This window comes from Gasterosteus aculeatus, chromosome 7 (assembly GCF_964276395.1).
Source record: "Gasterosteus aculeatus chromosome 7, fGasAcu3.hap1.1, whole genome shotgun sequence".
NCBI classification, from domain to species: domain Eukaryota; kingdom Metazoa; phylum Chordata; class Actinopteri; order Perciformes; family Gasterosteidae; genus Gasterosteus; species Gasterosteus aculeatus.
In genome coordinates, this window is record NC_135694.1 from 12,827,920 (window position 1) to 12,850,459 (window position 22,540).

General features: G+C 42.9%; 3 protein-coding genes and 1 long non-coding RNA gene across 13 annotated transcripts in view; 3 read left to right on the forward strand and 1 right to left on the reverse strand.

Annotated features, from left to right (window-relative positions):
- The window catches only part of focad (focadhesin), a 35,945-nt gene extending 34,315 nt beyond the window's left edge, over positions 1–1,630 (forward strand). For all 4 annotated transcript variants that reach the window (XM_040180049.2, XM_040180053.2, XM_040180050.2 and 1 more), the window contains one exon: positions 414–1,630. In XM_040180049.2, coding sequence (XP_040035983.2) covers positions 414–487 — 74 coding nt within the window. In that variant the 3' untranslated portion in view covers positions 488–1,630. The remainder of the gene's footprint in view (positions 1–413) is intronic.
- hacd4 (3-hydroxyacyl-CoA dehydratase 4) lies at positions 264–6,800 on the reverse strand. 5 transcript variants are annotated; one of them, XR_005712549.2, is made up of 8 exons: positions 6,538–6,679; positions 5,486–5,592; positions 5,171–5,298; positions 4,957–5,063; positions 2,963–3,069; positions 2,264–2,395; positions 803–940; positions 264–707 (listed from the first exon to the last, which is right to left on the reverse strand). XR_005712549.2 is itself a non-coding variant. In XM_040180060.2 (8 exons), coding segments are annotated over exons 1-7 (666 nt in total). In that variant the 5' UTR covers positions 6,540–6,800; the 3' UTR covers positions 264–707; positions 803–834. The 5 variants fall into 5 exon arrangements, 4 of the variants coding, with proteins under 4 accessions (XP_040035994.2, XP_040035993.2, XP_040035995.2 ...); XM_040180060.2 differs by having other exon boundaries at positions 803–917; positions 6,538–6,800; XM_040180059.2 differs by having other exon boundaries at positions 264–917.
- Positions 5,638–7,134, forward strand: LOC144382971 (uncharacterized). The gene is made up of 2 exons (XR_005712547.2): positions 5,638–5,817; positions 6,578–7,134. It is a non-coding gene; the product is annotated as an uncharacterized LOC144382971 (long non-coding RNA).
- Positions 7,135–9,664: 2,530 nt separating this feature from the next.
- c7h4orf54 (chromosome 7 C4orf54 homolog) lies at positions 9,665–21,833 on the forward strand. 3 transcript variants are annotated; one of them, XR_005712545.2, is made up of 3 exons: positions 9,665–15,333; positions 19,559–19,665; positions 20,553–21,833. XR_005712545.2 is itself a non-coding variant. In XM_040180056.2 (2 exons), the coding sequence occupies exons 1-2, from the start codon at positions 10,823–10,825 to the stop codon at positions 20,563–20,565; spliced, it is 4,524 nt and encodes a 1,507-aa protein (XP_040035990.2). In that variant the 5' UTR covers positions 9,665–10,822; the 3' UTR covers positions 20,566–21,833. The 3 variants fall into 3 exon arrangements, 2 of the variants coding, with proteins under 2 accessions (XP_040035990.2, XP_040035992.2); XM_040180056.2 differs by lacking the exon at positions 19,559–19,665; XM_040180058.2 differs by lacking the exons at positions 19,559–19,665; positions 20,553–21,833 and having other exon boundaries at positions 9,665–16,426.
- The last annotated feature ends 707 nt before the right edge of the window (positions 21,834–22,540 follow it).

Here is a 22,540-nt window from a genome sequence, read left to right on the forward strand (position 1 = left end):
TGCTTAGCTGATGGAAGGCTGTTTGTGGCCGCCAGTGAATGGGCCATTGTCAATATTAACAGACTGACATTATATGAGAGATGTATGTAAAACTTTTGACTAGAGCCTCTAAAAATCATTACATATGCAGGTCTTAAAATATTGTGTGGAAGTGAACAGATGTGTGTATATAATGGCCATTAACAATATCAAATTTTCAATACGTAACAAAATAAGTGTCAATAATAATACGGCATATATAAAATAATTGAAGAGACACTGGATTATCTACACCATATTTTATACGTGTATCGTTAACATGATATGCAATGCAGTGACCGCACACATCCATAGAGAGGGATTTTAGTCCGGTGCTGGACAACAATGAAAATATACTTATTCTGTAAAGGTTTATCTGATGCTTGTTGTTTCAGCTGCCCTTTTGGCCCTGAAGTCATCCGCTGAGTTCAAGAAGAAAGCTGTATGGACCAGAGCATACGGGTGGTAGCCCAGAAGAGCTTTTACAAACTGTCGCCGTGGCAACGCATGCAGGTGTTCTTCACAAAAATGTGTCTGGAACACCTTTCGTTCCTCAGACTGCTGGACACGGCGCTGGATGTGTGAGGCTCATCCAGCAGAAAGGACTTCATCGCAACGTCTAGAGGGTCATGTTCCAGCAGCACATCATTAAAAGTTCCAATATTTTAGGATGTTAAGTTCGAGTTCTTCTAAAGAAAATACAGATTGTAATGATTGAGATGACATCAAACTCACATTATTTAAAAAAAAAAAACTATTTGCTGATGAACTTCAGGGGAATTACCTGAGAGACTTCTATACATTCAGTCTCAGGTGTCATTTCCTCTTTAACTTCTTGTTCCATTTCTCAAGGTGGTGTTTTCTCTCCTTCAGCAGTTGCCAGACGGTCACTGAGGCCCCTTAACCGAACCACACAACATCACTGTTAAAGTCAGAAAAACATTGTGTTTATAGAACAAATCCAACAGCTGCAAAATAGATTGCCTCCAAAGAAATAATATCTACCGTAAGTGCAAGACTATTTACAAAGAGTGACCTGGTATAAAAAAAGGTTACTCACGATGAAGCCAAGACTCAAATACAGCTGATTAAGCTTTTGTAAACTTTATCGTACAGCAACAAGCAAATTCTTCAGTCCTAATACAGCTTGACTTACCTGCAATTGAGTAACTTCTTTATCGAGGACAAACTGGTCCTGGTACTTTCAAAAGATACATTCTCTATATTTACAGTCAGGTCCATAAATATTTAGACATTGACTCAGTTTTCATTATGGCTCTGGCATGGCTCTGTACACAGCTACAATGGATTTGAAAGGAAACAATCAAGAGTGGAGACTTTCAGCTTCAATTCAATGGTGTAGGAATTATAAGGTCTCCTCTTTTGAAGGGATCAGAAGTATTTGACAATTGGCTGGTGTGTGTCCATATATTAAAAGTGACAATTTGATTTATTATATCACTTTGTCCAATTATATGTATAACGTGTTAGAATTCCTATACTGTTATGCTTATTTAAACGTAAATATCCTCTAATTGAAGCTGTAAGTATTCTCTCAAAACTTGATTGTATTCACCACCACAATAAATGTTAAATAAAACAGTCAAAATGATGAAAATTGTGTCTGTACCTCCTTTCTAAACGTGATATGAGGTTATTAGAACAAATGGAAGTCTATTAGCCTAGCTTAGCATAAGTTCTGGAAGCAGGGGGAAAAGCAATGCTGTATCTCTAATGTGTACACCAGCTGAGGTTTGTCATGAGGAGTGAGATTAGTTTGGCTTATACCCAAAGAGAGGGCAGTGATAATGGCCACACCTTAGTTATAGTTGGATTCCTAATTTTACCTCTGGCTATAGCTTAGGTTTGCAGGTTTGAGCGCACGGGTTTATGGTGCCAAACCTGACTAGCAGCAAACTGTTAAATAGTTCCAACGTGTCACACCCTGGAATGCTCTCGAAACAGGTATTGGAAATAAAACACCTCTTTAATGAAACGTCACAGAAAAGACAAAAAGACCCCTCATCCAACTCTGCGGGGCTGCTGTATGAGCACAGAAGTGGGGCGGCACCCACACTGTTTTTGCAATAAACGAAAGGGTGTGTATCTGGCCTTCCATCATGATAAAAGATGGAATTTCCAAAGTAATAACTTCCTATGATTATAATAACTGCCGGTGAGTGTTTTAGTATCAGATATTCCTTCACTGTCCTCTCCAATGCACCCTGAACATCTAACATCTCACCAAGAGCCAGAACAGGCAGGTACACCATCAGGAGCAATGGGGGGCGAGCGGGTGGCGACGCTGTAGAGTTCAAACAGGAACTGCTTGGTGTTGTTGGCTCCACGTAAGGCAGGACCTGGTATATAGTGACAACTGAGGAGGGAGAGGAACACATTCCTTTATATGTCTGTAGGTAAAGCCCTGATCCAGACCCCGCCAGGAGTTGCCAAAGACTTCAAATAATGTTATTCTTTGAGTATAGATTGTTATTTTAGATAGTGTTTTCTTAAATGTCACATGATAAAGAAAAGCCTGTTAAGAATGCAAATTGTTAAAAAAATAAAATCAATGCATAAGAACAGGTAATTGGAACCTTCTACAAAACAACAGGAAACCTCTAAATGGCTTGTTTTACACAAAGGGATGTTTTGCGAGTACACAGAAAGTGAGGAGTCCGTAACAACACTGCCTGCGGTCACGTGTTCTTTCCCAACACACTTCCTGACATGTTATCAGCTATGCCTTGCCAACTCATTTCCTGTACACTTCCACCACTTCCCTTGTACGAAAACCCTTCTTGACACATTGGAACAGTGTTGCAATATAGCTGATGATCCTAAATGTAGTGCAATGCCGTTGAATTTATTTCAGGCCTTTTGGGTCAAAATGCCAGTTTCATTACTTGATAGCAGATATGAAGTGTATAAAACACGTAGTCACCTTCAGTGGCCACTGACAGGATGTACAAGGGGATGCAGAGTGTGTAGCGGATCCACACCATGGGGATGGAGGGTTTGCCCATTACACACAGCAGCTCATGAGGGTACCTGTCATCACACAACGGCACAGTATTACACAATAACCGACAGGTGATTGGATCAGACAGTACTCACAAGACACTCACGTCACACTCATATTCGTAATGTCACAGTCTAGGGGAAGGATCGTATTCCTTTTTCTCCTGTTGGGCTGTTTATGAGCAAAAGGATGTAGGACTGCCAGGCAGACCATAAAAACTGAGTTAAACATAATGGTTAAAATGTGATGAACTGTGATGATTAAAGATGTATTATATTATTAAAGTGTGCTAGATATTAGATGCTGATGATATTATGTATGTTTTGTTATTTTTACAAGAAAAAGCTTTAAGCCAATGGTGTAATCATTGAATGTATTGAAGAATTAAGTCAATCGAGATCAGGGCATTGAGGGATTTCAGATTTGTCCATCAGATAAAACCAGGGGAGAGAGTCATGGAATGCCTTGAAGCAGAAAGGCATTCACGAGGAAGGACAACTGGGAGGAGCTGGGTTTGAACGTGCAGCCAATCACATAGAACTGCAGCACAAGGGACTGCGATATTGGAAAAGCTGAGCTGGAGAAGGAACAGGCAGAAGCTTGTGAACCAATATTGATGGTCATTTGAGACAGGACCAAGGGGCTTCTCTATTTTGTGAAATATAATATTCCTACCGTATTTCACTTTGTAATTGTATTGCTTCGGTTATTAAATTCTTTATCATTTTTAAACTCGAGCCAGTTGACTCTTTTTGACTTCTCATATCAGAAGGGGAGAGGGTAATAGTAGCATTCCTTGATCAGAAGTTTCAGAACTCCACAGTAACAAAGTGCTTGAAGCGGTCAAAAGACTTGCAAGCGCAATACATGAACATTGCATTTACAACGCCAAAACATTTTTGGCAAATAGGATGTTGAGAAACGGCATCTCAACATACTTCATTGCTTCAGTATAATGTTACTAATGTTACAGAATATTGACTATGTTCTGTGCCAATTTTCTCAAAAAACAATCTGCATGACGCCCCATATTGTCTTTGTGGTTTGTGAAACAATCTTTTAAGGCATCGAGCCTCATTACACAAATCGTATCGAATGTAATTTAAACCAGTCAGAGACTCTTGATCTGTTGTTTGGATCCAGCATCAATACTGCTGAAGGAGAATATGCAGTTAAAAATAAAAGCAGCCAAGAATTGTCAGGAAGTTTCAAAGGATATCATAAAACAAAAAAAGTTTAATAGAATTGATGAGCAGCCAGCATCAATTCATGGCTTGCATTTTAAACAGATGCAATCACCTCAGATTGGCCACTTTGTCATAAGATTTTAATATTGTAATAATTGGCAGCCCAACAAAATAAATATAAAATTACTAATAAAAATCAATGGGAAACAGGATGATGAGAAAAAGAGAATATTCCACTTAACTAGAAAGCATAAATTAATTTATCCCTTACGGGCCTCTCCTGGGGGTCGCGACCCGGTGAGCCGACAGTGGGGTCACGGCTTCATCACCAACCCGAACGCAGACCCACGACGGAAAAAAACTAACAAAAGTGAAACCAGCCTTAGGACTTTCCATGCGTTGTGTTCGAACCGCGCAGACCGTGAGATGGTGCAAACTGAAAAAATGGTTGGAAAAACTTCCTGTTAAATGTGGAAATATATGTTTTTGCACTGTTTGAACCACTTAAATTGTATAATTTGAAGTAAATTTACTTGAAAATAGCTTGTAATGTAATAAAATTGTTAAGTGTTACTAAAAAATGTGTTCGGATGGAGGGGTGCGGTTGGGGGGGAAAACAAACGTGTAAATAAAACCTGGCAGAAGTGCAGCTCCTGCATTCCTGGAACAGCTCAAATATGCAGCATAATCCTAAACAGGATGGATCAAGTGAAATGAAGACATGCTTACCGTAGGAGGTCCAAAATGTTCCACAAGAAGAGCTGTGCACACACCACTGGTTTACACTCGATCTCCAGCATGATGACCATGATCAGCAGGCAGTTCTTCTCCATAACCTAAAACAAGATCCCAGCAATCCACCCACCGCTTCAAATGGATGTGAAACTCTTGAATAAACATTTTAGCATATTAGGAAATCCACATTTTTACGTTTTATACGCACTTGGATGAAGCGAGGGAGGAGTCTGGCTTTCTCAATCCCATCTGCTATATGGAAAAGCTCCAGGATGGAGAGCAGCTGGCACAGAGTCATCACAAGGCCAACAGAGTAAAATGTGTCTGCTAGGGCATCTACCAAGTGAAAAAAATCAAATTGCATCATACAAACAGGTTTTTGTGTCAATTAGCGTATTCCTGCTCTGGAGTTAAAAGCAATCGTGAAAGTTGGTCTCTCATGATGAGCTCAGACATCTAAAGATCTACATTTCACAGTATTGTATCCTTTTTTGTTTATCCCTTTTATTTGTATAAACCTTACCTTGACCAAATGTGAGAAACCTGGCTATTGTATTCGCCAGGATCCACGTGTGTCCACAGAACTGGAACAGGTTATACGAGAAAATGTAGGCAAGTCTGAAACTGAGCCTGTAAGAGAGAGAAAATAAAAAGCATTTATTATTGCTTCACACTGTACTTGTGAAACCATCTAATGTCAGGCGCTAACAGTGACACCTACCAAGCAGTGACTAATTCATATTGTCACACCATGTCACAGCTGCACATTGGAGCCGGGGATCGAACCACTGATCTGATTGAAGGACGACCTGCACTCACTGATCCAGTCGCCCTGTGGTTACACTTTGACTGAAGGTAACACCACCACATGTGTTGTTAGCACCTTTTTTTTTAATGTAGGTTAAACAAATGCACCACCCCTGCTAATAGACGTCATGCTAAGCTAGGCTAACAGTCTACGGGCTTTTCCTAATGCTAGGACATGAAATTGAGCAAACAAAAGTAAGTAGGTTTTGTTTCTAATACTTCAATGTTTTAACTTAAGCACAATTTTGTGTGTAGACATTCTATTTTTCTGGTATTCAGATGATTGCATTGATACTTTTACTTAAAGAGGATTTGCCAACTTATTCACTGCAAGGAAATGAAAGAGGTTTTGTCTCTCTTTTTATCTATTTAAAAATGATTGTGGCTGACATGTTAGAAAACTAGTATTTATGGAGTAAGAGTCATGTTTCTTTTTAACTGACATATCATATATATATGCCACATATATGTCCAATATTCTTGCTTCTTTAAGACTGCTTTTGGTCTTAATCAACTCCTTACAGAAGGTGAACCAAAATCTAATAGTTGGGTTAGTTTTAAAGCTCTATGCAGATTATATCTTCTTGGATATCAAGTCAGATACATTCAAACTATAGCAATCTCATATGATGTAGCTGTTGAATGCTTGAAAAAAGCTTTGTATACGACTTCTGTCTGACATCCCTCAAAACGCCCTGTAGAAGCAGAACAATCCTTCCGCAGGCAGAAGTCAGACACTGCTGTTGAAGTCTCTCCATAGCCACTTACATTCTCCCTCCGAGGTCTCCTTTTGCCTCTTTCGTTTCAGGTACAGCAAGAAGTTTCTGCTCATAGTCCCAGGATCATGTTGTGGTGCACTTTGTGGCTCCCTGCACGAGTTTCCTCCCAGTTCATAGAGACCCGCCTCTTTTGTGATCGTCCCTCACAACTGGTAGCCGAAGAAATGCTGCAACATCAGTGTTTCTGTCGTTCTTCGACAGGCGGATGTTTCCAGCTATTACTTTACGCAAAGTACGTGGAATGTCGACTGCGAGTCCGACGTTGGATTGTCCCAGTCCCCTAAAAGAAGACTAATGTGGCTCAGCACACGCAGGCAAGATAAATAAAATAGTATGCACTGCCCTCTAGTGGTGGAAAGAACAAGTACATTCTGTAGAGGTCGGAATTAAAGTCATAGACAGGTAGTCTTTGGTGATGAGTTTGTAAACATAACATATGTGTTATATGTCATCCCTTAGTGTGTGTGTTAGAAGGGTTATAGAGGGTCACAGGGGAGAGATATCACATGTCTGCTCTGGTTAACTGAATGGATGCTAATGTACCTTTCATACATTGAGATAATAAAATATAAATAACACAAGTAAAGAATCGGTTTCTCACACAGGTCCATTAATTTTCCCTTCAATTTTGTATACTGCAATGCACTTTATAATGTGCCTTTAAGAGATAGGAAGCCAAAGACAAATAGAAATGCTATATAGATATAGATATACTATAGTCTACATGATATTGACTTATCCATATGAGGCGGTTTCTAACACTCATAAAAGGAGATGGTAACGATCAGGTGCATTATCGATCAGGTGCATTCTCTCTACTTTTTATCAGAGGGCGGCTCTTCTGTTGAATAGAAGTCTTGGGAAAATTATACTACTCAGTGAACACTGTAAACCTCCAACCTTGTAGTTGACAGATCGGCATCTGCAGTGGTTATGGTCACTTTCACTGACAAGGTAAAAAAATCTGATTTACAATTGAGGGTATTTAATACTTTCTACCATCACGCTTGAGGTGGCGGAAGTAGAACTCAATCTCAGATGTAGCAAAAATTAAAGACTTTATTTGAATAATACAGAATGCCTTGGGGCAAAACGCAGACCAGGAACAACCAAAAACTCACCGACATGAACAAGACACTCAGACAACTCAGGAAATCATTCAAACAACTCAATGAACCAACAAGAGAAAGCTGTGGTTTAAATACACTGGGAAGGTGGAGGTGAAGGTAATTGGAAACAATCAGGATCACAGCAGACAATCACAGGGCCCGACAGGGCAGGAAGTGAAGCTAACCCAGGTATAACGAGCGGCAGGAAACTACAAAATAAAACAGGAAATAAACCCACACCGTGACATTTACGGTCATTGTAAAGGGCAGAGTTTTTTTGACAATGACAAAATGTTAAATTTCATCAATAGATTAATAAATATATTCTTATTTCATGTGTTTTTTCTCCATCTTTAATTATTGATGTTTTAAATGTGTACATTTTATTATGACCGTCTGAAAACACGTGTGCCGTCTTCTTAGTTTATCTTTCTGTACGCCTCCATGCTTTCACTGGTTATCCTATTTTTGACCACCGAATGCTGAATTACGGAAAGGTTTCATAAAGGCCTAAAAATGTCTACCAGAAATCCCTCAAACACATAACAATTTGACAATAGGACACAACTAAACCCTCAGGAAGTCAGCAAGGACCTTGATGTTTGTAACTGACATTGCCATCTCATGCCAGCCATGTGGCCGTCTTTGGATTCAATTGGCTGACTTCTTTCTGTTTGAAATAATGCACCATTACCGGTACTCTCCAGAGCCACTGAAGGGAGTAACTTTGTTCACAGGTGGAAAGGTGCCTGATGATATCCCAATGAAGTCATTGACTTGTTGCTTTGCTGTGGGACAGTGTATTGCACTACTGCTCCAGGCTTTAAACACGATATTCCATGTTAATCATATCTTTTGTATGTTTGCTGCTATGGAGATCCAAAGCAGCAAACAGTCCTCTACTCGTTATGTCACCTTATCTTAACCCTTCTTGACTAATGGTCCAACAAGATTGATAGCCTGCTTTTTTAATCGGGACTCCAGAAGTAACTGTAGCTCCTCAAGACCTGGAGTCACCGGGCAGTCTCACTAAAATAGTACTCTAAATATATCCTGTTTGTGTGGCTGGGTATTCAGTAATTCAGCTCCAGCCAATGTCTGGAGCAACTACCAAGGTGCTCAAACTGTTCGGGCCGACACTCAGCTTTCAACCAAATTTCAACCAAATCTGGAAGTGAAAAAAGCCTCAAAACAAGTGTCCTTTACAAAAGGTGATTTTCCAAACCACTTTGGCCTTGGGCTTAAATTTATCTGAGGACGGCAATCAGTCAAATTGAACGTCACACATTTATATATTTATCCGGCAATTAGCTAAATCACTTCATAGACCTCTGTGGCCACAGCTCTGCTGAGACATGCAGACAGGCGGAGAGGACGTGCCGGGGAAGCAGATATTTTAGGATATTTACAGGATACATTCCATTTTTAAAAAACACATCCCATGTATCTTCTTCAGTTTGGATTCTGTTGACGTATACACAGCTTTGTAACACGTTAATGTTCACCAAACATTAACGTGTCATTTTTTGTATTTGAGATCATTTTGTATTAACGTGGCGTGGCTGAATTAACCTGCATAACCCTCGCCAGGTTGATTAAATGTCACTCCTGGTGGGAACAGCGATGTAGGGTCAGGTGTAAGTCTTGCAGGGGACCATCATGGAGGTGACTTTTTCAACACTCAGAATGTGGGCCCCGTTATCTCCACAAGCAAATTGTTAGATCAAGACAAAAAAGATGAAAACACTAAGTTGTGGGTCCCACTGGGTTGCAGTTGTTTCCCAAATGAAATATTTTATTTTATTTTTCAAAATGTTCATAACTGGCATCACAAGTGTGTTCAGAACAAGTTGGACCACCAAATACCTGCAGCTTTAATCCAATAGATTGCACACTGGATACGGCTGGATAACATCTTTGACACAAGGAGAGCAGAGTTTCCCCCAGTTAAGCTCAGGGTCATCTCTGGTTTCTCACAGTATCTGCTGCATTTACAGTGCTGGCAGGGGGTGACAGGGAGATGTTCTTGCCTACCAACAGCAGACGCCCCGCTGCCCTTCCCTCGCTGACTGGTGGTAAGTTCAGGGTCCTTGCCAGCCAACCATTAGCATTCAATTTCCATTTATTATTTTCAATTGGACTGGATTCCCCGATGCTCTCTGAGCCCTGCAGGGAAAGTTTATTTGCGTGTCTAAAGAGGTTCTACAAGCTTCTGTATTGCTTTACTCTTAAGACTAAGACTGATAACTTTACCAGAGGGTGTTGAATTGGAAGAGTAGGTATCTAAGACTGCATTAAGACGCGCACTGCAAGGCTGTGTTGTTCATATAGCTGTTCACAGGGAGTATAACCAAGCCATAGGTCCACATAAAGAGGAGGCCAGTGTTTGCGGCTCCCGCAAAACCCTAAATGGCCTACTTATTTATACACAATCCATCGTATTTTAAACCTAACCAAGTAGTTGTGTTGCATACCTATGATTTATAAATGCCCACAAGTGATTAATAAACTCCAACGATGATAGGCATGCAGAAATGTTATTATGAAATTTATTTTTGGTTTAGAGATGTTGAGATTTGACGTGCAATTCATTCCTCTTATTCTGGCAGCTGGCTCAAGTCTCTTCTGGGCTTCTTTGAAGACGACTTTTCTCATTTGAAGATAACTATTCTTATAATGCAGAATGGAAAACATACTTATGAATACTCCATTTCTTTCTTTAAATGGTGTCAGAAATCAAATATTTCATTAATTTGATATTTAAGTAAAGTCAGTGAATGTATACAGCTCATTTTGGGACTACTTGATATTAACATTTAAATAAATAAAACATTTTGTATTAGGGATCATATTTAATGAACTAATTTGGTAGGGGCGACCTCACAGCGACCCCTACCGGTCTGTGAACCCAATTTTGAGAACCATGTGGCCTGGAGACAGTTGGTCAGTGATGTCTCTGGTCCTTTTTAGATACTCGGCTTTCGGCTTCACATCGCGGTGAGCTGGAATGTGTGCAGCGCTGTCATCACAGTGTTTGTCTCGAACTGCCTCGGAGCGTTGTGCGCCGCGCAATCTCTCCTTAAATGTCCGAGGAATCCTGGAAGTGCTCCGTCTCTGCCGTTTCCTTCTGACAACACATGTAAAGTCAAACCTCCCGGTTGAGCTATGAAGACAGAGCAAACCTGTGTGGAGACGCCGGCGACTCTACGGGAGCTCAAAGACGTGCTCCAAAAAGAGGCGCACAGAGGAGAGGAGGAGGACCCAGACAAAAAAGACAAAAGCAATTACGTCCATTTGGAATTAATGGACGTGGACTTATGCGGGACAAACCCGGAGAAGGACTCTGGCTTTGGCCAAAAGAAAGACCAAATGCCTGCCTTCATCAACGGCAGCAACGCCGGAGCTCTGCGCGAAACGGAAGCGGCCAAGCAGGTGGCGATTAAAACCAATACTGAAACTAAAACACACAATGTTTCTGGAGTTGGAAAATATGTAGAGAATGTCAAGGAGGGTCCACCTGATCCATCAAATCTCCCTTGTCTTAACGCAAAGTCGGAGGGTTGCTTCAAATCAGGAGTCGAGGGTGAGCGCGCAATAACGCAGTCGGAGGTGTCCAAAAGAAAAGACAACAAAAACCCTCCACAAGGTGAGGGATTATACAGTATTGATAACTATCTGAGCGGAAGAAGTGATGAGGATAGTGAAGAAGAGGATGATGACATTAGTTCGGTGATTTGCGACGACTGCGTCTCGTGCGTAACGGAGGATGAGTCCCATTATATTACCACGCACGAGATCCAGCTCTTGGAGCTCTCTGATCACGAGCAGGACTTCGATCTCGGTGGCGGCTCCTCCACCAGCTGGGACATCGAGGACGACAACCAGGTGTACTCGTTTGTCGACTACGCCTCGTGTAATGGTGGTGGGACGGCGGGGGAGAGGGGGGACGCCGTACAGCCTCGATCAACGGTCGCGACAACAGCAGTCAGCACTCCGCTTGAAAGTGATCCCATCGATGGGGCCAAATTCACCAGCTCAGATGAGAGCGTGTCAAAGCACCTGCAGCAGCACCTGCGCAGTGGGAACAGTTCGGGACAGATCCACCTGTCAATCAGAACCACGTCTCGAGCTATAAATGACCCTGGCAGCATCCAAGAACGGGGGGGGATACTGTATCATGCCAGGCGCTCCGGGGATATGAGTCGCTATGTGTTGAAGGGGGTTGATGGGAAGGCAGAGACGTTGTGTGACAGGGCGAAGTGTTTCATAGCCGCGCCCGGACGCTTGCACTTTGGCTGTAGATTGACAGGGAAAGAGGTCACCGGGTATTCCAGCGGTGCATCCAGCGCTGTCAGCTCCCTGGATGAGGCTGACAAGGAGGTACGCAACCTGACAGCCAAAGCCTTCAAGAGCCTGGCGTATCCCTACTTTGAATCCATCAATTTCAGCACCTCTAGCGAGTCTTCGGCATCAGAGCAAGGGAAAGGTATAAACAGTTGGGCTACGTTTGTTGACCTGAAATATGGCAATATGAACATGTCACGGGGTCTGGACCAAAGTGTGCTTTCCCATCAAAACTCTGCAGCCTCATTTGAAATAGCAAAGAATATAAAACATATAGGTTGTAAGGGCATCGCTCTGGCGAGCATCAAACCGCCCTCCAGCAAGATATTCACTCTAAATGGCGAACCCCACAGCACGTCGTCAGCAAAGCAAATCGAGCTGACCGGGGAATTCAGTCAGAGCCACAGCGGAGTGATTAGACTCACGGAGACTTTGAATTTCCGTTGCAATGTCAAATCAGGAATGTCTGGAGGAGAAAGGCTCTCTAAGTTTGCACAAAACGCTGCAGGATCACGTTCCACAGATGCGGTTACCGACAGGTTGCCAAGTGGCCAGAGGAGAGGGGCCAGCAAGTCGCCTTCTGAAACCATGGAAGACACGCACAAGAAAGCCGTATTCGCCTCGAGCCTGATTAAAAATGTAATTTCTAAGAAGATGCAGTTCGAGCAGGAGCGCAAGATGGAACGGGGGGAGATAAGCGAGCGGCATCCGACGCCCTCCCCGTGCCTCGCGCGCCAGGAGAGCGAAGGCCACGGGGAGAAGGGAAGCAAGGAGCTGCGCAGACAGAGCTCCAAGTTTTCCGAGAGCAGCGCCGAGTACGCGATTGTGTACGTGGATGAATTGGGGGACCTCTTGGAAAGCGGCACGTGTGATACCAGGAGCGACTCTCGGAGACAAGACGCGGCCGCTCCTGCGCCTCAAACTAATTTAGAACCGGCCAGTAGGGCTGGAATCGCAGCTAAAAAAGGCGAGTTGGAAGCGTCCAAAAGTACGCTCCTTCGCAGCCAAAATAGCGCATTCAGGTGCTGGAGGGACGAGGAGCTAGAGTTGCAAAAGGATCATAAAAACGATACAACTCCGGTGAGGTTGCACTCGGCTGACGGAAAAGAGGGCGAAGGAGAGCAGAAATCAGCGGGAAGCGGCAAACTGACGAAAATGTCACATTTGTTTGTGCCAAGTATCCAACTGCTATCTGGTGACGGAGAAGCCGGGCAGCAGCTGCAGAACAGAAATGATTCTCCATGGGACGGAGGAGAGATCGAAAGCTCTAACAACACGTTGTACGTCGCAGGCTCCGTGGTAACGTCTAAATCTCCTGAAATTAAAATTAATTTAAGGAGCGCCAGAGATAATAAAATGGATACTTTCGGCGTTTCTAAACTACGCGCTCCCAATATAGGCTGCAACGCCGCCAGCCTCATCAGGGCGGATGATTTAAAATGCCAGGCGCTGGCTGCAGCTCTGAAAGGTGAGTCGTCAGATAAAGTGCCGCACTTCATGGTCAGAGACATTCGAGATAACAAAGGGAAGCTGCAGACGCCCATCCACCAAGTGAGAGACGTGCGTAAATTGGTGAAAAGTTCTTATCACTTTGTCTCTTTAGATAAAAATAAATCCGACAGCCACTCGGAGCAAAAGAAGCAAATGTCCTATGGTAATTATAATTCTGTATCCCCTGTAATGATCAAATGTCAGTCTGTGAATACAAATAACGGGAAACATTCTGTAAATCTTACCGAGTTATCCAAACAGGAGCCGTTTGACGCAAACAGGTTGACTCCAGAGGGCGCTAAAAATGCACAGCCGCAAAGTGCAGCAGGGAGAGCACCCATGGGGGACACCAGTGATTCCTCAGTTGGAGTGATTGGGTTGACAATTGAAAGCCGAGCGTCTTCAACAAAGCAGGAAACATTATTGGATATCACAGATAAGAAACCTGAGTCAACAATCCCTAACCAGGGGGCTTTGGCAAAGCTGCAGGCTGCAGTGAAAACCATGGAGCAGCTGTATAAATTTGAAAAAAATGAATGGAAAAGGAAGACTGAGCCTCATCTCCTGACAGACAGCCATGTGCTCTCATTGATAGCTGGTGATGAGCATGGAGGACTTGAGGATGACGGCCGGAGAGCATCAATGGAGAGGACAGCCAGAACAGACTCCCACCAAAACCATGACAATAATTCACCCCCACTGGGGGTGTCCCCTGGCACCGTCAGCCTGCTGCGGCGAGAGGACAAAGACCTCTCCATGTTCTTCCAGCAACCTGACAGCCACCGGGACAGGTTGGATGCAAGGTCAATTGAAGCTGTGGGTAAAAGAAACATGTCAAAACCCTCCACTCAAACCAATTTCAGCAACAAAAGCTTCCTCCCCAAGTCCCCGAAATTGCCTGTGTCCTTAAAAGTCAGCCGGACAAAGCCAAGTGGAAAGGAAGGAGCTAAATCAAAGGAGGTTGAGAGGTCCACACAAGAGCTCTTTAGTGTATCAGCTGACAACGAAAACTACCTAACCATTCCTGCAAAGACTAAAATCAGCAGCAACAGACAAGTCTCATCTGCTGAAAAAACAAAAGCTGTGTACAACCATACACACCCAAACACTCCTTCAGGACACTTGGGATCTGGCGCAAGGGGATTTGACAACACAGGCTCCAGCATTGTGATGGACACAGGCTTACCTGAGAATCCTCCTGCTACCATCTACCACTCTTTGCCATTGGGAATGTCCACCAATCAGCCGCAGATGTATTGCTTCTCTCCTGCGATCACCCCCGCTCCAACCGTGGACCCCTTCCAGGTCACGCAGAGAAAGATGCTCCTGGATCCCACTACTGGGAGCTACTACCTGGTGGACACTCCTGTGCAGCCGGCCACCAAGCGACTCTTTGACCCTGAAACCGGTCAGTATGTGGACGTGCCCATGCCACAACCTTCCATGACCCCGGTGCCCTTGCCGATCTCACCTTTGGCCCTCAGTCCAGGAGCATACGGACACACCTACATGATCTACCCCGGCTTCATGCCGACCCCGTCCGTGATCCCGGCCCGGACGCTGGTGCAGTCGCAGATGTCGATGCAGTCAGAAGCGGAGGGCGAAGGGAAAGCTGTGATACAGCAGGCCGACGGCAGGTACATGGAGAGTCCCTTCTACATGGCCACAGGAAAGTCTACCAAGCAGGCGGGCCACGGGGCTCATCAGCCGGGCGCCACAAACAGGCCGCTGCAGGCTTTCCCCAGGCAGCCGGTCATCAGCTTCACCTCACAGCAGGGGCCGCGGATCATTGCTCCGCCCTCATTTGACGGGACCACGATGAGCTTCGTGGTTGAGCACAGGTGAACAGCAGCTTCTGAGTCGTTCTGAGTAGTTAGCTTTTGTATGTACAGAATGAGGGTTCAGTAGTCCCGAGTAAGACGTATGCTTTATTGGCTTGTATAGAGTAACTTTATGGTTTGTTTGCAACAATACAAAAGTTAAAAACTGTTTAAGTCAATTAAAAGCACAGATAACCATTTCTTGCAAAATATTCAAATTTGCTTTCATTTCATGGTGATAATTATGCATTATTTTTCTTCCATCAAATCTAGATATGATGCACAAGTGAACAAATCTCTGCACATGTTGTGTCGTTATTTTCTGATTTTGATATTACCGGTGGAGACACTACTAATGGGATAAAAATCAAAATAGTTGGTACGGTTTCTTCTCATTCTAGTGGATTGCATTTCTTTAAATTTAAAAAGTTACATTACATTACATTATTACTTGTCATTTAGCTGACGCTTTTATCTAAATCTTACAATAAGCAATAAGTGCCCTTTAAGGATGCAATAAGGATGCAAACTCAAAAGAACAAGAAAGAAGTGCAATTTCATTAAATAAGCCGATTTACAACTTGCTATAGATAAGTCATTATAAGCACAAATCAAGTGCTACAATTTGTTAGTCTTTTAGTCGAGGTAGAGTCTGAAGAGGTGTGTCTTTAGTTTGCGGCGGAAGATGTGAAGGGTCTCTGCGGTCCTGATGTCATCAGAGATTCCACCATTTCAGAGCAAGGATGTCGAAGTGTTTTGCTCTCAGTGAGGGATGAACAAGCAGTTTGACAGATGCAGAGCGGAATGTGTGTGGGTTGGGATGTTGGGTTTGACCATGTCCTGGATGTAGACTGGACCCGATCCATTCACAGCATGGTACATGAGTACCGATGTTATTAAGGCGGGAGATGACAAGAGCCTGAATCACTACCTGCGCAGCCTTCTGAGTGAGAAGGGGATGTATTCTCCAGATGTTGTAGAGCGTGTATCTACAGCACAGGTGTTGAACTGTCCGCCAGGGGGTCCAGTACGGCCTGCCGGATGACCTTGCTACTGGAGAATTCCAGAAAGACATAAATTGCATTTCTATAAAAGTAGCTGCTATTCCTAAAAAGTTCACTGGGGGTCGCACTGTGTGAGTGAGCGCATGCGTTAGACCAGGGGGACCGGGTCGTTCACCAACGCAGTGCTGGTAGATAAATAAATCACGTCAGGTGGTGCGGAACCACCCACTTGTCGCTGTAATGTTGTGAGTTAGGGAGAGTTGGCTGTCAAGTGTTACACCGAGGTTCCTGGCAGTCAGTGGGCGGAAACACACAGTTGCCAAAGTTAACAGTCAGATCCTGTGCAGGAAAATCTTTTCCCGGAAAGAGAAGTGGTTGAGTTTTGTCGGGGTGGATTTTCAGATGGTGAGAGGACATCCACTGAGAGATGTCAGTCAGACAGGCGGAGATCCGTGCTGCCACCTGAGTGTCCGAGTGAGGGAAGGAGAGAATTAGTTGGGTGTCATCAGCATAGCTGTGGTAGGAAAAGCCATGTGAGCGAATGACAGAGCCTAGAGTGTTGGTGTAGAGAGAGAAGAGGAGGGGACCCAGAACGAAACCCTGAGGAATTTTAGTAGTAAGAGGACAAGGTTCTGACACAGATCCTCTCCAGGTTACCCGGTAGTATGAGAGAAGGTAGGATGAGAGAAGGGAAAGAGCAGAGTCTGAGACACCAAGTTCCTGAAGGGAGGAAATAAGGATCTGGTGGTTTACGGTGTCAAATGCAGCAGAAAGGACCAGCTGGATGAGGACAGAGGGGAGAGAGGCGTCTCTAACAGTGTTGAGTTGCTTTGAGACAGCAAGCAGAGCAGTCTCTGTGGAATGGCCTGCCTTGAAGCCTGACTGGTGAGGGTCAAGGAGGTTGTTACGGTGGAGATAGGAGGAGAGGTGGTTAAAGATCGCACGTCCAAGATTTTTGGACAAAAAAGGAAGAAGAAGGCCTGGTCTCAGATGAGTTGAGGGTGGGTTTCTTCAGGAGTGGGTTAACTCTTGCCTCCTTCAGAGAGTTGGGAAAACAGCCAGATAACAGTGTTAATGAGACAGTTGAGGAAAGTAAGAAGGTCAGTAGCGATAGATTGTAGAATATTGGATGGAGCGGGGTCAAGAGGACAGGTGGTTGGACGGGCAGAGGTTACTAAGGTGAGAACTTGGTTAGGAGACGGGGGGGGGGTGAAGGAGAAAACACGAGGGTGATAGAGGTGAAGTCGGTGGGACACAAGCAATCAGCTATTTCTTTGGTAAAATAGTTGACAGAGACCCGGGGAAGAAGGGTGGAGTAGAACAGATAGAACAGAGGCCAGAGAGGAGGGGAAAAAACGATACAGAGTTAGTTAATTGGGTGGGTTAGTTAGAGAGAGTGGAAGAGAGTTGGAGATGAAGAAGTGGTCACGTAAAGAGACGTAAAGTGGAGTTACAGTGAGGTTAGAGGTAGAGCAGTTTCTGGTGAAGATGTAGTCAAGGTGACTACCGGCTTTGTAAGTAGGAGGAGAGGGACAGGGCAAAAGAAGAAAGTAGGAGTAAGAGGTCGGATGATCTCTCTCTGGATGTTAAAGTCACCCAGGAGGATGAGCAGAGGGCCATTTTCAGGGAAGTTGGACAGGGGGATGTCCAATTCTTCCAAGAAATGACCCAGAGAACTTGGCGGACGGTAAAGAACCACAGTGTTTAATTATACAGGGTGAGTAACTGTGACAGCATGGAATTCGAAAGACAGTAGGGTGGATGGTGAAAGAGGGTAAAGAGAAAAGCTCCATTTGCGTGAAATGAATAAACCTGTGCAACCACCTCTGCCAGTGTGTCTGGGTGTGTGGCTGAAGGAGAAGGTAGAGGAGAGAGCAGCTGGAGTGGATGTGTGGTCCGGTGTGATCCAGGTCTCAGTGAGAGCGAAGAAGTCAAGCGACTGCTGCATAGCAAAGCAAGTAACTGGCTAGCAGTTCCAGAGGCCTCCTCTGACAAGGTGATGGAGATGTGTGGAGCGGGTGGGATAGGTAAGAGAGGAGAGGTTATGATAAAGAGCAGATCTAGCCCGAGGCCTGTAGTATCTGCAGGAAGAGATTCGAACAGGTACAGGCAAGGAGTAAACACATTATTAGTAATTAGGAGTCAAAAGCGCCGCACTCAGCCGCCCCCAAAGACTCCCTTGTCTTTGTCCTACTCGTCTTTGTGCGGCGAGTCTTCTCAGGCGCTGAGCTAACGCTTCATACAAGCTCTAGTTCATTCTTGACCTCGGAAAGAGCAAAAACCCTTTCTTGTGAAACCCTTATTTTATATTTGTGTGTGTGTGTACATTTTTGTGCCACTTACGTGAGAGACATGAGCAGCCTAAGTATGTTTCCTGCTGTCAGGCCCCCCCTTCAGGCTGTCAGAGTGTCCGGTAAGCATCTAGTGTAATTCTGGCGTGACCTTAAAGCTGAAAGAAAAACTGCTGATTCGTTTGTATTTGTAATTATAACTGTGTACTCCTAGTTGATCAAAGTTTCAATGCAAAAAGCTATGGATGCCCACATGTTCCAAATTACTAAACAATTAAGAGAAATACAAATTCATATATTTATTTAAATGTTCTTCATCCCAACTCAATTTTTATTTGACAACACCAGTTTTCCGCACTGCCAATAGTTTGAATATAGTGAGAAAAGAAAGCCCAACTAAAGAGTGTGTGACTCCATGCAAACGGACTTGCATGAGCACCTGAGAACCTCAGCAGGCATTCACCTTCACAAGCTGAATTCTGATACTGCAGCGGCAAAACGGAGGATCATGTTGATATAAGATTATTTCATGGGCGAGGTGTTTGAATTTGTGTGTTAGCCATAGTGTGAGCAGGAGTTAAAGGTTCGGCGACAGGCATTCGTTATGCGTAAACTAGCTCTGCTTCAGCTGCTGCTAGACATCAACACACTGCACGGCAGGTCACAGTCAGGCGGCTTTTTATAGGACCAGTCATTTAAAGACAGGGAGAGTGAGAAGCCAGGTTCACATGGCCTCTGATCCGCAATTACATAAACACAACATGCAACATAGCAGCAGAACATTTGGTGTTCCCCTTCTCATCTGAAAAAACCACATGCTGGAGAGTTCAGTTTTGTTTATGAAGAAAACTGATCGCTTGTAGTCGGATGGTCAACAGGCTGGAGAGAGAAATGCACATTGGAGTGGAAGGTAGTTTGAATCCTACAAACTGGATGTGTGTCATTCACCAGGTAACAACTGATGCTGCGGTGGCTTTGTGTGTGGAAAGGGACAAAAGTGCAATCAGCTGAATCAGCTAAATCAACTCTTACACTGATGACAGGAGCTACTAACCAAGGTACCACCTGCGCTCTAACTGATGTTGTGCAAAGCTAAATAACTAAATATATATACAAACAACAATGTTGGCAGTTATTAGTTTGTAGTTGTACATAAGTGCCCTCAATAATTTGGCCCAAAATGAAGAGGACAGAAATAAAATCAACTCCACTGCGTTATGTAATTGAATTTTCCTATTTAAATTATTTATCACCTTCAATCAAATTAAATAAAATGTATTTTTATTACCCCAAAATGACAAAATATCCTCAGAGGGCTTTACAGTCTGTACCAGTGCAACATCCTCTGTTCTACAACTCTCTTATTAGCACAGGAAAAACTGCCCCCCAAAAACCTTTAATAGAGAGGAAAAATATGAAGAAACCTTAGGGAGAATGGCAGAGGAGGATCTCTCTGTTTGTTTCCCTTGACTTTTTGTTCCCATTTCTTCTTATTCAGTTGACAGTTTGTTGGGCAATTCTTTTGAGAAGGAGTACATCAAGCCTGCACATGAAGACCCTTTACAGGACAAAATACTACTATTGAGGGCTCCTCACATCTAACAATGAATTAAAGTGAGATACTACATAAGCATCTTTGACAACATGGATCATTCGATTCTGGTCAACTCACAAAATAAATGGGTTGGGAGAGATTGTAAGATTGTGCACCATGGTTCTGTGAAGTTCCTTTTAGCTCATATAAATATATATATATATATATTCCTGTATATAAATATATATTTCCTAGTGGGGGTAATAACTGCATGGGAAAATGTGATCTACCGTCCTGTTGTGTACAATTTAAACATTTTACATGTGGAAACTCATGGAAATTTAATGCAAATAAGTAATAAGTAGATGGAAGCGCTTTGTACAAACTGTTTTGTTTCTTGGTTCCCAACAGGACTGAACTCTGAGTGGACGCTGCAGGGCCTTGGCTTTTGGTCTTGATGTGCTACTTTAGTCATTGGCTGGAGGCTATGAATCAAGGCCCTTTTGTAATGTGGCTAATTTTCCTGCAGTTTGACCTTTTCTAACTTGTATATGATGTTTTTTATAACACCACACTGTAAATAATTGAAAAATAATCCATTTTTAGGCCTTTGCTCTGCTTCCAATCACCTCCTAAACTAATCTTTGATTTGACAGATTATGTTGTTTTTTGTGATTGTAATTTTACAACACAACTTTAATGATGACACAATTTAGCCTTACATCTAAATTAGCTTGAATTGTATCAGTACATCTTCAGTGTTTGATTGTATACAGCTTTAAAATGCAGAAAGGTCAGCATTTATGTTTTATTATGCACCCGGAAATATAATAAGTAAGTCAACCTTGCTGAATTCATTAACATAATAATATGAAGGCATGACGTGTGTGTTAAAACTATACCATGTACTATAGACATTCTGGAGATTGCTCATCATGCATTTGTCCTTCATACAGAGCGGAATGTTCAATTCAGTTTTTGCTCTGTTTGACATGTATTTCTGCGGGCATGCCTGTCACTGTTAGTAATTTAGTATTTTAGCACCAACTTATTGTTTGTAACTTAAATTGTATTTATAATTGTTCAGAATCTGGATCTGCTGGCCAGTCCATCCTTTCCTTTTGAATTAACTTTACTGTATTCATGCTAGGACACCAGGAAACATCCACTCGTGAGGTTGTAGTTTTTTCATACAAATCATTGCGTTGCCTTGTTTTGCGGTCTTTGCAGCACTTTGCAAGTCAGACCTTTTTTATGTGCATTGTTTGTACATTAAATGTTTCTCTGTTGTGCAAGAGAGCAAATGTTGAAGTGTAAATACAATTTTTGCAGTTCTCTAGTAAGGGCAGATATTGTGATGCATCTCTGATTCAAAGCTTTGCACAAAGACCCTCAAACAGAGTGGGGCTTTGAAACAATGTACTTTATGAACTAACAGTATCTGGTGTGATGGCAAAAGAAAGTTTAGAAAAAGTTTGGAAGTTTAAGACTTTTGAAATGAGGAAACTTTTAATTTGGAATGAAATGATGAAGACACATCAGGGAAAGGTGAGCTGAGATGAAGAAATGAAACCTGTTTTAAGTTTATTTAATTTAAGTTTTCCAAAGGAAAGTAGCGATGTCTGGAGGGGTGTTTCAACAGTTACTAATTTTAAATGAGTGAATATGTAATAAATGAAAACCTTTTGCTGACCTCTCGTTTGTGTTTTTTACCTGTTGAATGTTAATATGAGATCTAACCCATTGAGACACTTATAGAAAGACTTAATTTTGTTAGAGTCCCCATTATTGTATGTTTTTATACATTTTAGATATAAGTTCATGTTTTACAAAGACATAGTTCTGGAATCCAGGCCCTAGTTTAGATACAATACATTTTTTCTGATGAGTTTATAAAAGTATAATTCGTATTGTGGAACTCAAGCATTGGACTTTCTCGTACAGTGATTGCTTTTGTTGGAGCAGCTGAAGAACAAGAATGTCTTCTGTCAAAACTGGACAAAGTTCCATTCTCTGTTCATCCTTATTCTCATCATATTCAAGGTTGGGCTGTCTCTTTTTCTTTTGTTCTTCTGGCATTTTATGAATCTAGTTTGAACCGGTTCTACTGGATCTGATGGAGAAGTCTCCTAAACTAAAGGATATCAGGGAACCCCCTCAACCCTTAACTATTCTTCAGGAAGATGTATTTACTCATGTGTAAAGGAGATAGTCATCTGGTCATATACCACTCCATGTTGGCCTTAAACGTCCCCATCAAAAATCATTCTTGACTTTCTAACAGAACTTTGACATAACACTCACAATTCAAGCACCAGTTAATCGCTTTTTTTGCATTTGCTGAGGATACTTCGGTAAGAGCGAGTAAGGGGACCTTGAATTTGGACTGCTATCTATTG

Bases quoted from the DNA above. Each gene is read 5' to 3' on its own strand.
- c7h4orf54 (XM_040180056.2), top strand. From the start codon at position 10,823: ATGAAGACAGAGCAAACCTGTGTGGAGACGCCGGCGACTCTACGGGAG.
- hacd4 (XM_078105778.1), bottom strand. From the start codon at position 6,601: ATGAGCAGAAACTTCTTGCTGTACCTGAAACGAAAGAGGCAAAAGGAG. The intron at 5,299-5,485 runs GTAAGGTTTATA...TTCACTTGGTAG, and splicing joins GTTTCTCACATTTGGTCAAG to ATGCCCTAGCAGACACATTT. The intron at 918-2,263 runs GTGAGATGTTAG...GGTTCGGTTAAG, and splicing joins CCTGCCTGTTCTGGCTCTTG to GGGCCTCAGTGACCGTCTGG.